Consider the following 13,471-nt stretch of genomic DNA (forward strand, 5'->3'; position numbering starts at 1 on the left):
GAGGTAGAAAACCGGTTTCTGTTAACGTGAAGCCACTGACATTCACAACAGAAAAGTCCCTTATAACGTTAGGAATCTGATTTGCTGCTGTCTTTCTTCAGCCTTTCACCAGGATAGCTCCATTCATCTCAATGGCTCTGTAAGCTTGAAACAATGCTGTGCTGAATCTAACTCACACCCCTCTGTATCTGACAGCACCTGTCGAAGTGCATTTGGAACAGTTTCCAGTGGTGATTCTGTATGGTTTGGGCTGATTCCTGTAGCATGTTGGCACTGTTCTTTATCTGTAAGAATCGAAAAGCCAAACCAGACTTAAACCCACAGATGCACAGAGATCAATAAAATTGGTGCAATATGGATATGAGTTGGATGAGAAACACTGCTAAAAATATAATCCCAAATAGCAGTGGTGGTACCAATAATAATGGTGAGGAGGAGGTCAGGAAATCCCAGCTGAGGTTAAATTGGTCAAACTGAATTAACACAAAAATAAAAAATTACTTAAGGAGGTTGGGAAGGGAAGGATAGGAGTGGACCTAGATTTGAGTCTTAATGCCAAGATTGAGTTAGGCCTAAGTCTTTCATGGAAAAGCACGTGGATGCTGTCCTATTTAATTCGGTGCGAGTCTGGGGCCAAGTCGTGGCTTCAGTAAAATAAAGGTTAGTGACACCAGCTCCTTCCAGAAGGAGCACGAGATTAACTTGTTCCTGCTAAGTGTTAAACAGATGCTCTTAATAATAAAGGGGTCCAGCTATTGTTAGTATTGCATGGCTTCTAGAGGCCATGATCAGGGATCAAAGCTCCTTTGTCCCGGGTGCTGTACACACAGATGAAAAAGCAGTCTCTGCTTTTCTTAAGGAGAGTGAAACTTGTGTCTTATTGCACTGTGCAGCATTTGACCACCGTACTGCCAGAGCACCACTGTAGGCTGTGATATTCGGGAACAACATCCTGTTCCCATTTAAATCAATGGTAAACTCCAAGTGATTTCATTTGGACCAAGAGCTGTTGAACCATTTAACGGTAGTACATTTTTGTTATAAGGAAAGTGCTTTCTGAATACCAGGTGGGTGTCTGTAGGTTTCCATCTGCTAGGTAGCCTGCTCTGGTGGGTTTCTTATGTGCAGTCTCAGTGGATTTATGTATCCCCTTGAACTACAGGTAGTGATGTCCCTCCACTCTCTTCTGTTTGCATGCTGCAAACTGAATTTCCTCATGGCAGGAAATAAATTATCATTGAAAAAACAGACATAGGAGTGACACAAATACAGGACTTTATTCTGCACTGTCTTGTACTGGTGCAAAGGAAGTGCGGAGTGGATATAAGGAGGCAGGTCTTAGGTCCTTGATTTCTACCCATTGCATTGCACAGTGAGCAGCGGGCCAGTGGAGCAGACCACAGTCTGACAAAATAAGACCCACTTTAATCATCTTCACTCACCCAAGAGGCTCCCTCTAGGAGATCCTAGCTTTCTTATATTGCCAATGAGATAATGAACTTTTTCAGAGAGCTAGCAGCTTGGTTTCTTGGGATAAAGCTAATAATAAATAAATAATAAAACTAAGGACTTCAGTGTCCTCCCAACATTGGGCATGTTCAGGGCTGGAGGGTGGGTATGAGTGCCTTCATAAGGAGAATAAGCTGGGTTTGCAGCAGGTTTGGTCTCCTGAAGGGACAGGGTGGTTAATACAGAGGAGAAAAGCATTTCTCAGAGAAAGCTCAAAGCAGAATGGGCAGGGATCAGGAAACTTGGAAAATCTGTCTGCAGTTCTGGCTTTCCTGTGCCTTTATCCCTCCCTGACCCCTGATGCGTTTGGGAGGAGTATTGCTTCCCAGCCCCAGGCTGCTTTTCCCACGTGTGTGTGGGTTTTTTTCCCTCTCTCCTGCAGCTCAGTCAGTACCCTCACCTGCGGGAGGAGATGGAACGGATTGTTACTACCCACATTCGAGAACGAGAAGGCAAGACAAAGAATCAGGTAGGGGAGTATAGGCCCACTCAAGGGGAGGACAGGGAGGGGAAACCTTTAAGGGAACAATCTGAGATATAAAATAGAGACTGGCCTTTGCTCTGAAGTTGGGATCTGGAACTGAACTTCTTCAAGCTCAAGAGCATTTGACCACAAAGAACTTAAGGGAACTGTGAATATGGCTTATTGGCTAGTCCCACACATCTGCTGTTGCATATGTATGGTCTGTCCTTGTCTCTCACTTGCTCCAGTTGTCTTTGCCCTACAGGTCATGCTCCTGATAGACATCGAGTTGGCATACATGAACACAAACCATGAGGATTTCATTGGCTTTGCCAAGTAAGTGCCAATACACTCTGTTACCTTCTTCCCTCCTGACCACCTCCTCTGCTGCCTAACTGTTCTCCTAGGTGGGCTGATAGCAGTTTGTCCACAAGTTTTGATGAGGGATGGTGGAATAAGGCCTTTGACACAGGATGTTAAGAAAGAAAATAGACCTTTCCCAGAGGCGTATGAGCAGCTCTCGGAGTAGAGTCCTGACCACTCCCTGTCTTCATGTCTTCCTGCCTCCCCACCCTCAAGGCCAGCTGGGTTCTCAGTTGACTGGAGGGAGTGGGGGTTGTGTGTGGCACTTCACCCTTGCATGCTGTTTTCTTAGCTTCCCTCCAGAGTTTGGGAAGCAAGGAGTGACATTCAGGCTCTCTCATGGTATTGCAGAGTGATCACTAATGGTTGGAAATTAAAGAAACCCAAAGCTAGTGCAAGCTAAATTTTGAATGTCTCGTATATTGTTTTGTAGTGCTCAGCAGAGGAGTAGCCAGATGAGCAAGAAGAAGGCAGCTGGCAACCAGGTAAGCAGAGTTCCCTCCTATTTATTTCTGTAAGACAGATACATATTCAATTGGACAGACCATCACTTGAATGGGTATTGAGCCAGATATAGCAAAACTTCAAAGGTGTAAAGAGGTGGATGGGGAGAACATGAGAGAGCCACTTTTCAGTCCCAGAGAAATTGGTGTGATTACTGTTAGGGCAGCTGGTGAGAGGAACAAAGAGGGAAGCACTGTGAAAGTATGTGGACTGTCCATTCTGTGCAGGAAAAGGTGATAGTGGATTTAGCGATATAACCTCACATGCTTTATATGGGCAGAAGGAGCTTCACTTCACATACACTCCCTACTGCTTTATGGATAATGGTGGATATCAAACCTAATATCCATACATGACTCATTTACTTCTCCCAGCTGTGCTGACCTTTTGCAGAGGTGAGAAATGGAGACAAACTCTCTCTGAATTTGTGGGTGCAGATGCAACTTCACAATAAAAAAAGGGGGACAAACTCTCTCAAATGGGGCTTTTAAAGCCAGCGTCTCAAGGAGACTTTGGCATTCATCAACCATGCTTAGGAAGGGCATCCTTGCAATGGAATGCATCTTTGGAAGAGGAGAGCAAATGGAGAAAAAATCAACGGCAAGGAGCATGCTTGCTCTCAGAATCCAGGAGGTTAAAGATACCTTCCTCTCCTAGAGCTACTTGGAGAATCCCAAGATTATGTAAGCTGGAAGATCCTACAGAAAAAGAACAGCAGTAGACGAATGCAGGCAAGAGTCCTTCCCCAGGCCCAAGTGCTCATCTGAAGTGAACTTTCCTCAAAACATGTATGCCCACCTTTCCATGAGATGCAGTTAGTTTCAGAGCTCCTGGCAGGTAGGCTAGCAGGTTCAGCTGGACCATTGTCCATTCTACTGAGGCCATTTTGAAGGGTTTTACAGGGTACTGTCTTAGCTGCAGGGAGCTCTATCCTCTGAAAAGCACCAGCAGGGAACTCACCATTACTTTCAAACAGCTCTAAGAGTGAATTCATTTCTATTTTGGGTGTGGATCAGCATATAAATAGCTTTTGCTTTCTTTTTCTTTAGCAGATCTTATTTTGGGATGCAGGGTCTCTGTTGGTTTTGCATTTGAGGTGCTATTTGGTAAAAGATTCAGATTAATTTTTTAGCTTTTTTTTCTTCTGCTCCTGCTTTCCTAGTAACAATATCTCCTCTCTTTGCTCCTCTTTTTTCCTCTCTGCTTTGCTGCTGTTGCTATGGTTCCCCTTTGCAGGATGAGATCCTGGTGAGTAGAAGGCCTCTCAGCAGGCTGTGCTAATGAGCATCAACGTTGCATCTGGAAAGGCCAGGAACAGCACTTAGATCATTCCATCTGTTACAAAAATGGGGGGAAGTGGTAGCTAATATTAGACAAAGATGAAGTGGAAATGGGGAGCATTTCCTTGGCTTTCAAAAAAGAATATAACTGGAGGTCATTCAATACAAAATCAAGATCCGGGTTTAGCTTCAGTGTCTTATTCTGTTAGCGAAGGGAATTGAACCACTATGAATTTTTAACAATGCATGTGAAGGGAAAGGTTGGGCATCCATGTACTCTTAAACACAGATATATGTAATGAATGCACAAGCATAGGCAGTGTATACATATTTATTAATTTTCAAACACCAGTATGATCATGTCTAATATTTTTAATGTACAAACTCACTTTTAACATGTATATATTCTCTACTGTATATATAGGCTAATGCACACATATACAGTAATGTATACACACATACATAAAGCATGCAATGACACACACTTGCAGTGGTGCACATATTTATTTATATAGATATGTGGATTATATATTTAAGCTATTGCAATCATGTATTCTTTCTGCTAATTCAGGGATGTTCAACCTCTGGCCCATTGGCCAGATCTGGCCCCCAAAACCATGTAATCTGGCCCACGGGGCTTCCTTTTGGATCTTTAGGGAGCCTGGAAGGCTGTGGCTTTTCACACTAGATCAGGCATGCAGGCTTGTGTGGGGCCTGATCCAAACATGCAGGGCTGGGCAGAGGGGGCTCGAGCCCTGGATCATGATCCTGGCCAGGCAGGGGTGGTGCAGGGCCCCAGGTCTCAATCCCAGCATACAGAAGTTGCGTGGGGCCTGATCTGGCTCACAGGCTGGCTCTACACCATTCATCTGGCCTGTGGGCCAAAACTGTGAGCATCCTTTGTGTCACAATAAACTCATATCGATTTAGAGTTTCAGGCTATCCTAAATAACAGTCTCTTAGCTTGTTTACATAGGTGAATTTATATACCCATGTACACTAATGCCCGCCTATTTGCTAACAAACACATACATCCACCTAATTAGTCTCATACATTTGAATCTTGTGCATGAATTCCAGATGCACCCTTGTCCCCAGATGCTCATGTCTTCTTGTGTTGCTAAATTATTTGGTTCTTACTTGCCTGCTCTGCTTTTCCCCTTGAATTGCCTCCCATTGTGCTCTGTGAAGCACTCCACTTGAGACCCAAGTAGTGGGAGAGCTCCTCATGCCTGGCATGCTGAATGGTGTGCTTCCTTCATTGATCTTTTTAGGTGTGGTCTTTTCCACTTATAAGAAAAGTGTTCCTGTAACTTGGTTTTCAAGGATTGTGCCAAGGTCTGAGGTTCTTTCTGCTGTAGTTCTTCTTCCCCTTATCTCCCTTTCTCTTGTCTTTTGGCAGAGGGTGTAGGCTCCAGGACAACCAGGGTTGTCTCCTGTCTCTCTTTTCTTGCCTGACACTTCTGCTTGGACACAGGTCCAGACTGACTAGCCTGGGAGCACCAAATGATCAAGGGGCTTTTGGGAGGAATAGAGAGACTGGTAGTTTTGGTCTTGTTGGTGTTGGTCTGTGCCTGTAGGGACACCCTCTACTCTTCCTCACTGTTTGGAGAGTTAGGCTACTGGGGCCATTTTAATGCTGGTGTTTTCTATTTCTTCAGGTGATCCGGAAGGGCTGGCTCACCATCAACAACATTGGGATCATGAAGGGTGGCTCCAAGGAGTACTGGTTTGTCCTGACCGCTGAGAATCTCTCATGGTATAAGGATGATGAGGTGAGCGGCTCAGTCTCCAGGTTGTTGTGACTTTGTGTCTTCAGAGCCCAGTTCTCAGAGAAGCTGAACATCTTTCAGCTCCAGCTGACTTTAGTGGCTGAGCATTTTGCAGGATAAGTTCCATATATCTGCTGAATGTTATTGGTACATCTGTGTATTGAATACCAGCTTCTATAAAGCAACCTACACTTTTACCTGGAGTGACCCCATCTGTCCACATCCATCTTGTCCCAAGAGCACATGCCACAGGATGAGGGGCTGTAATTGGGGTTCCATATTACCTTGCAAGATGTGATGTGATATGAATCCCAAGGAACTTTGGGTGAAACTTGGGATGGAGGGAAAGCAGGGAAGGTGTTTGTGCAGTGCAGTGAAGTCCTGCACAGCAGGTACATCCTGCACATGTTAGCACTGAAACAATTTCTGTCTTCTCCTTTCCCTGCATCCCATGAATTTTTAATCTTGTTTTAAGTTCTCAGTAGAGCCTTGACTTTGCTGCACAATTGGAATGAGGATAGTTTCTTTTTAACTATGAAGGTCACTGCATTAGTTTGCATGTAGCTTGCCTGGCAATGAAAAAAAAACACAATTGGAATTACTGCTTTGGAGTCCATGGATCAGTGGACAGCACTTTTTCTGCCTGTGGCAAGTAGACTCATTGGAGGGAAGGATGGGTATGTACTCTGAGACCAAAGGCCTTGTGGTACTTTTAGAGGCAGCTATGGTGATTTATTGACTAAGAAAAGTGGTTGAGCTTGACTTCTCTTTTGAGACCAAAAAGTGATGTCTGAGCTAGTTGGGTGAGCATTAGAGTGGGATCTGTGGGTTTAAAATCCTAACACAGATATGAGTATGAGCACCTATGACTATGAGTAAATAATTTAATCTCTCCATGCCTCATCTCTTTTCTTATGTGTAAACAAAGAATGTTTGTTGGGCTGAGCAATTAATTCATGTTTTTGAAGTCTAATGAATGTGGAAGTTCTGAGTATTGTTATTAGTAAACCATAATGGAATATGCAGAAGATAACTTGGCAAATAGTGTGGACCTGCAGCATACAGTTGCTTTAAAAACATATCCCTGGATGTTGGGAATCCTTGCTTTCCAGGATTTTATTTACCATTCAACCAGAGATGTTAGCTGCCAGAATAATGTCTGACTTGAAGTTAATATTATTATTTATTCATTGGTGACCTACAATATGACACTCCGTGTACAAGATGTAAAGGAAGAGAAGATCTTTGCCCCATGCTTCTGAGTAGTGGGAAAAGCAAGATAATCAGAATGGTATGATTTTAAGAGTGAATATTACACAATGAATACAGATGTGGCAGTAGAGCAGTTAAGGCATCTCACTTAAATGCTGCAGATGCACAGTAGTTTGAAGCCTTGCTTTGGACTGATATTGAAGATGTAGCTGTAAATGGATACCTGGTCCTTCAGGCCATGGAGGCAAGGATTGCTGGACATGATACAAGCCACATGACTCCCTTGTGTGCTGTTGGCTACTAAATCTGGTGTACCTTAACCACACTAGTGTAATGGACTTTTAGGCCCAGGGCAGCACTTGACCCTATCACCAAATAGTGTCGGGGTCAGAAACACCTTGATGGATCAGTACAAATGCTTTCAGGTTAAGACTAATTTGCTTTTCTAAGCACTGGTTCCAAACTGCTGGTCAGAAAGAAAAGAGGCCTTGCACCTTGTACCACTATTTGCACCTTAGCAAGATGCCTGTAACCTGCTGCCAGGCCAGAATTTTTCAGTTACTTACATCAGTGGGGATGTTTAACACTGGCTTTGCACAAAAGGAAACAACAACACAATACAGTAGGGAATTGGGTCCCAAATGTCACTCCTGCAAATGAGCTGTTAGCCTTAGTTTGACTGGGCAAACACCAATCCCCTAATTAGCAAGGGACTGAGAATGAGAATGTCCTTTCCTAAATCTTTGTGATCCGTTCCCTCATACAGAGCTGATTGGCATAACAGTGCCATCTCATTGTTATTTGTACAGATCAGATGGTTATAAGGCTTGAGTACTGTTTTAAATTAAAATCAGCTTCTGCATCTGGATTTCAGAGATGACCAGAGCCCTCTGTTTCTCTGCCCCAGAGAGGAAGAGGGCTGTGATTTGAGGGGCATAATCTATGTTAATAGACCCCAGCTGTATGGGACAGGGAATGGGCATCCCTTTTATCCAGGGGAAAGGCAGCCTTGGGGGTGAGTAACAGCTGGAGGTCTGCACTGCTTCCCTTCTGCATGGCAAGAGGCAGAACCACCTAATTAAAACAGCTCCTACCAGCCAGCATCCCTTAAATAAATGCAGGGAGACCCAGTGCTGACGAGGCGGGAGAAAGAAGTCTTTGTTTAAACGGGGACAGGCATGGAAGAGAAGGGGGAGTATGTTTTCATTTCTGATTTTCCCCCTCCCCTCTCACTCCTACTGCCCCCCTTTCACCAGTTCAGCTCCTTGATGTCTGGCCTCTGGGGAGGGGAAAGGAAGTAACTTCCACTTGGATTCCATGGCCATGCTTAGCTTAGAGAGTCCGTCTATTTTGGCGGCAGCTTGAAAGCCCCAGGATTTAGCATTCCCATCCTAAACTTCAGTCCCACACTTGGGACCTATGGCTGACTCCACCCTTTAGGGCCTCTCTGCCCTGGGTGGGAATGGTAGTCTCTACTGTCTAGGTGTTTTTGCCCCTTCATGAGAAGAGGCCGTCTATTCTCAGATGTCACATGAAAATGGGTCAGATTCTATCCTTTTAGAATCTAACCTTGGATCCTGCTCCCTTTCAGATATGACCATCTCCATAGCTCTGTTGCAGATCGTCTCTCATCCTCCCACTGGTGGAGGAATTTGTGCATCTCTGTCCTTCCTTCACAGTTTGGAGAGGAGCTGGTATCTCAAGGCCCTATAGTTACCCTCCATGCTTTTGTTAAAAGCTGCAGCCTGGAGCATATAATTCAGTTGCTGTTTGGGCACACAAACCCTGTGACTTCTGTGCTTCTGTTGAGTTGTCAGACCCAGCTCCAGTGTGCCGCGGCAAGTGGCCAAAGGAAAGGAGACTGTTTAAAGCACAGCAGAGTGCCTAGTACTGGTGGTGGAGGAGCTGGCTGCAGAATTTTGGGCATCTGGTTGAAGAGGGCTAGTGGAGGGGGACCCTCGGGGTTGCGGGGGGAGGATGATCACAGGGTGAAACTGGGTTAGGCTAGCACTTGTGGAAAGTTGGGGTGGGTGGAGTGGATATCAGCCCCTCCCTACCCGGTTATGGCAGGGCTAGACTGCAAAACCAAGTGGAGACATCTGGGCCCTATTAGAGAAATACCAACCTTTCCACAATGCTGGTTTGTTTTCTCTTCCCTTCCCCCCCCCCCCCCCCCCCCCCAAAGAAAAGAATTGGAACTCTGAAGTGTCTTAAAGGGCCCAGCATCGAGCATTAGTGAAGACGGGGCTCCTGCTGCTCTGGAGAAGGCGGCTGAAGCATGCTGGGGGAATGGGAGGGGAAGGGAGAGAGCAGGCCAAGTGGGGGTGGAAAGCTGGCTGCTTGCTCTGCCCAGCTGCCAAGAGCCCTCTTTTGGGTTCTCTCAGTTTTTCCTCCAGTTTCTTTCCTGTGAGTCAGATGCCTGTCCCATGGAGAGCCATGGTATGGGTCTGCTGTCCTGGTATACGTGTGGCCAGGATTTTGGAAGCTCCGGGGGGTCTGCACCTTTTAAGTGCTGCTGGGATTTGTTAACGAGACGTTTGGGGAAAGCAAGAGAAAGGGAGATAATGTACTGGCAACTCTGTGAATACACTGAACATTAGCCCGTAATATAAAGGGCAGTCTCGCTAGTCTTGGAGGCTATTGCATCCCTATGACAGAAATAGTATCTGTGGCTCTGTAACATCTGGAGGTACTGGATATTCAGTTATCACAGAAATGGGCCTGGCATGAGAATCTGCATAGAACTGGAGTCTTTCCATGTAATCTCCATTAGAGACCCATGAGACCCACCCAGTTTTATGGTAGGATTTGGGGCTTTTCCTTTTGCTTTTAAGGAAGCAATAGGCACTAAGCCCTGCTACAGCTGACAGTGCAGAGCTCTGACATGGTAATTTCATAAACAAGATGTAACTGATGTTTGTTATCTAGTTCCTATCAACAAGGCCTAGTTCCCACTACAGTGACCCCATGGGACTCACCCAGTTACACAGTAGGAATTGGGGCTTTGCATTAGGCATATCTGAGAGTGCACATACATTTGAATACACACGTTGTTGTGTACCCCTGAGTGTTTGCACACCTTGTATTCACCAATCTGCTTCCTCCTATGTGTGGGATGTTGGGTGTAAATACACTGTGTAATCAGATCTTCTATCTTTACTTGTACAAAACTCCTACTAGAGGTTAGCTTGAATACAATCTATGAAGTGCAACCTGGTCCAGGCATATTTGAGGGCAGCAATGTAGCTCCACAGCTGAGTGCATGCATGTGTGTTTGTGGGAGAGGCGGCTTCCTTTAGTGCAGGGTGGAATCTGCTGTTGGAAACCTCCTTTATAGGGCATTAGAATTAAAGTTCTGAGTGTGGATTGCATATATGAGGAATGATGTATTTGTGATTTGTATGTGTGCAAGTGGAGGTCAGTTTTTCATGTCTGTGGGAACAGTGTATATGAATAAGTAGAGCTGAATTTCTGAATCTCAGAGCTGAATCCTTCAGCTCTGCAGGAAAAAAAAAAAAAAAAGGTTACGAAATCCAGTTTTTAGCCAGATTGCTTTTAGCCATTATCTCCGTTATAACTCCATGCTGATGCACATCAGAATGTCATGAGGATATGCATGCATATGTATGTGTGACTGGCATGAGAATGCATGTATATGTGTGCTCTGGATGGCCTGGGCCTGTGTGTGAATATGCTGTGATGGAGAATGGTATATGCAAATGGTATGAGGCAGGAGGTAGGTCATATCTGTGAGACCATGTATGTTTGGTGTGTGTGTGTGTGACTAATATTTGGGTATGTGCATTTGGCTGGTGTTAAATCTCTGGGTGCATGAATGGCATGTGTGCACGCACAGGAACAGTGTTCATATGTCTTTGAGTGGGGGGAGGGGTGTGATGGGGGATATTTCACATGCTTCAGTGAGGTTGTTTTGATTCCTGCTGGATCAAAGTTGTGCCCTACCTCTTCATTACACTGTCTTCATACCTCCCTTTTCTTCCATCATTGAAGCACACAGGCAGATGCTCCTTGGTGGGAGAGGTGACCTTATTTGCATATTTTTAGATATCTACACTTTACATATCAGACCCTGGCTTATTTCCATTTCTAGCTAGAAATGGGGTTATGCTACATTTCCCTCTAAGCCCCATTTTCAGAAACAGTTTTCTATTGCAAAATGAACCTCTTGCATAGTAAGGCCCAAATTCAGTCAATTGAAACCCTCTCTGTCCTTTCAAGCCTCACTAACCGTCAGCATTGAGCTACAATAGGGGTGATGGCTGTAAGCAGTATGGCCGTAAACTGGATTTCGTAACCTTTTTTCCTGTAGAGTTGTTTCTGCTCTAAGATTCAGCCTTCCTCTGTTCTTATACTGGTCTCAGAATCTCTCTCTATTTATTACCTCCTTTTTTCTCTTTTTTTCATTCATTTACTCTTTTGGTCTCTTTCATTGTTCCAAGTGTTCCTTGCTTCTTCCTTTTCTCTCTGTCACACACACACACACAAGTTCATTATCTGTCCCCTCCCCAATCCACACCTTAAAAAAAGAAAGAAAAAAAGAGCAGAACCAAATTTAAAGGAACCATAACTCCCAAAATCTCCAAGTCCAATGTTCATTATTTTTAATAACCAAATCTATGTACAACATGAAATACACCCCCCCAGCCACTTCCTTCTGTTTAATCTCCCCTCCTTTTACAAAGGGTTGCTAGCAAGGCACTGTGCAACTGTAATGCTGTCAGGTGAAAGCCCCTGTCTCTTTAGTCTGTGCTCCTATAGCAAAGTTGGCATGAGAGAGACAATCCATCCTGTGCAACTAGCATGTGAAATCAAAGAACCAGCTGCGAAGAGGGGATGAGGAGAGATGGAAGGAATGACAGAGAATGCAGGTAGGAAAGTGAATAGCAGCAGGTAAAGGTGATGGTTAGATGCAGATCTAAGAGGCTATTTTACAGCAGGCCCACAGAGGTGGGCAAGTTTAACATGCAGCTCTCACACCCCAGTGTTTCCCTCTGCCATGCAGGCGTTTCCATCCCTGTGCGGCATCAGCAGTGTGTGTGGTGTATCCCAGCACAGCCTAACCAATGTGCAGACTACTGTACAATCTCGTAGTCCTGAACAGGTAGTCTGAACACTGGGCAGACGGAGTGGAGCCTCTGTGTCCAGATCTCCGGCTAGCAGCAGCGCATTAATTCTTCCCCTTTTCTGCCTCTGGGCTGCTGCTTTGCGGACAGAGAGAGGGTGAGGGAAAGTCCAAGTCCCGCATGAAGAAACCTCCGCTGGCAGCTCGAAAGAAGGGGAATCATTTCCTGCCTGCTCCCCAGATTAAGCAAACTGTCAAACCCCTTTCTCATCCAGCGTTGACATCAGAAGGCAGATGCCCCGTTTTCCCCAGGCATGTCATACCTTTAAAAAAATAAAAAATTACTGCAGTTCGAACCAAGAAGAAGTTGTTTCTGAATCTTGGCCATAGGACAAATGTGCAGAGTTCGTTGCGTTATTCAACCCCCCCATATCTGGCGCCGTAGTTGGTGGCAGCGGGAGGGAGGCTATTGAGGCCCGATGTATCCTGATTTCCTTCTGTCCAATTCTCAGCCCTGCAGAATGTTGCTCTGCCCCGGGTCCGGTGCAAAGGACAAACGAGACCAGCCTTCGCTTCCAAGCCCACAACAAGGGTCCTTTGACCCGTGTTGGCCAGTTGCCTTTACAGCTAGCCTCTGGCTACTGTGGGAGCAATCTGAGCTCCCTCCTTCTCTTCACCCCGCCTGCCCCCACTGTTTCTGGCACTTGCCATGCCTCTGTCCCTCCCTCTTCTGGTCTTTGCTCCCTCCCTTCTCTTGCTTCCCTTCTGTCCTTCTGCCTCAATTGACGTGGCAGTGGAAAGCTAACTAGACTCGAGGGAGGAGCTTGCCGGCTGCTGGGAAGGTCAGGGGTCCACAGGAAGTGAGCCGTCTGACGGATAAGGTTGCGCGGGGGAAAGGAAGGTTCCATACCTTGGATGGAAACTTGAGGAATTTCGTCTTCTCTGCGGTGTTCAACTCCCATGTAACGATTCCAGATGTTCCCTGGGCCATGTGGTTCACTTCCTCTTTTGTGCTGCAGGGATAAAGAGGGCTTTATGTGTAATATATGACCCATCGGCACACCAGAGAGGGGGAGCCAGGGAGGACAGTTTAAATCTGTGGCTAAAAACACAAACACTCAAAACTCCTGCCTTGTCCTTAAGCAGCTACCCACATGGTGAGTGGGGCTGGTGTCTGTCTGCTTCTCCAGGGAGATTAGAACATGTAGCACTTCACCTTTTCAAGAAAATGTGCAACTAATCCCTGCTCAAGTGCAGAGATTGAAGGGAGGTGCAATGTCCTTCT

The 13,471-nt window shown here is 45.5% G+C and overlaps 1 protein-coding gene across 13 annotated transcripts in view; it reads left to right on the plus strand.

The window, feature by feature from the left end:
- The window catches only part of DNM1 (dynamin 1), a 100,681-nt gene that overhangs the window by 56,421 nt on the left and 30,789 nt on the right, over positions 1 to 13,471 (plus strand). For 12 of the 13 annotated variants that reach the window (XR_016438584.1, XR_016438585.1, XR_016438588.1 and 9 more), the window contains exons 11-15: positions 1,892 to 1,978; positions 2,238 to 2,308; positions 2,769 to 2,820; positions 4,076 to 4,087; positions 5,781 to 5,894. Coding sequence is in view for 7 of the 13 variants with exons in the window: in XM_090022899.1 (XP_089879025.1) it covers positions 1,892 to 1,978; positions 2,238 to 2,308; positions 2,769 to 2,820; positions 4,076 to 4,087; positions 5,781 to 5,894 (336 nt within the window). In the remaining 6 variants the exon portion in view is untranslated. The remainder of the gene's footprint in view (positions 1 to 1,891; positions 1,979 to 2,237; positions 2,309 to 2,768; positions 2,821 to 4,075; positions 4,088 to 5,780; positions 5,895 to 13,471) is intronic. The other variant, XM_090022897.1, reaches the window with a different exon arrangement.

Source organism: Crocodylus siamensis, chromosome 11 (genome assembly GCF_052110815.1).
Source record: "Crocodylus siamensis isolate JL-2025a chromosome 11, ASM5211081v1, whole genome shotgun sequence".
NCBI classification, from domain to species: Eukaryota; Metazoa; Chordata; order Crocodylia; family Crocodylidae; genus Crocodylus; species Crocodylus siamensis.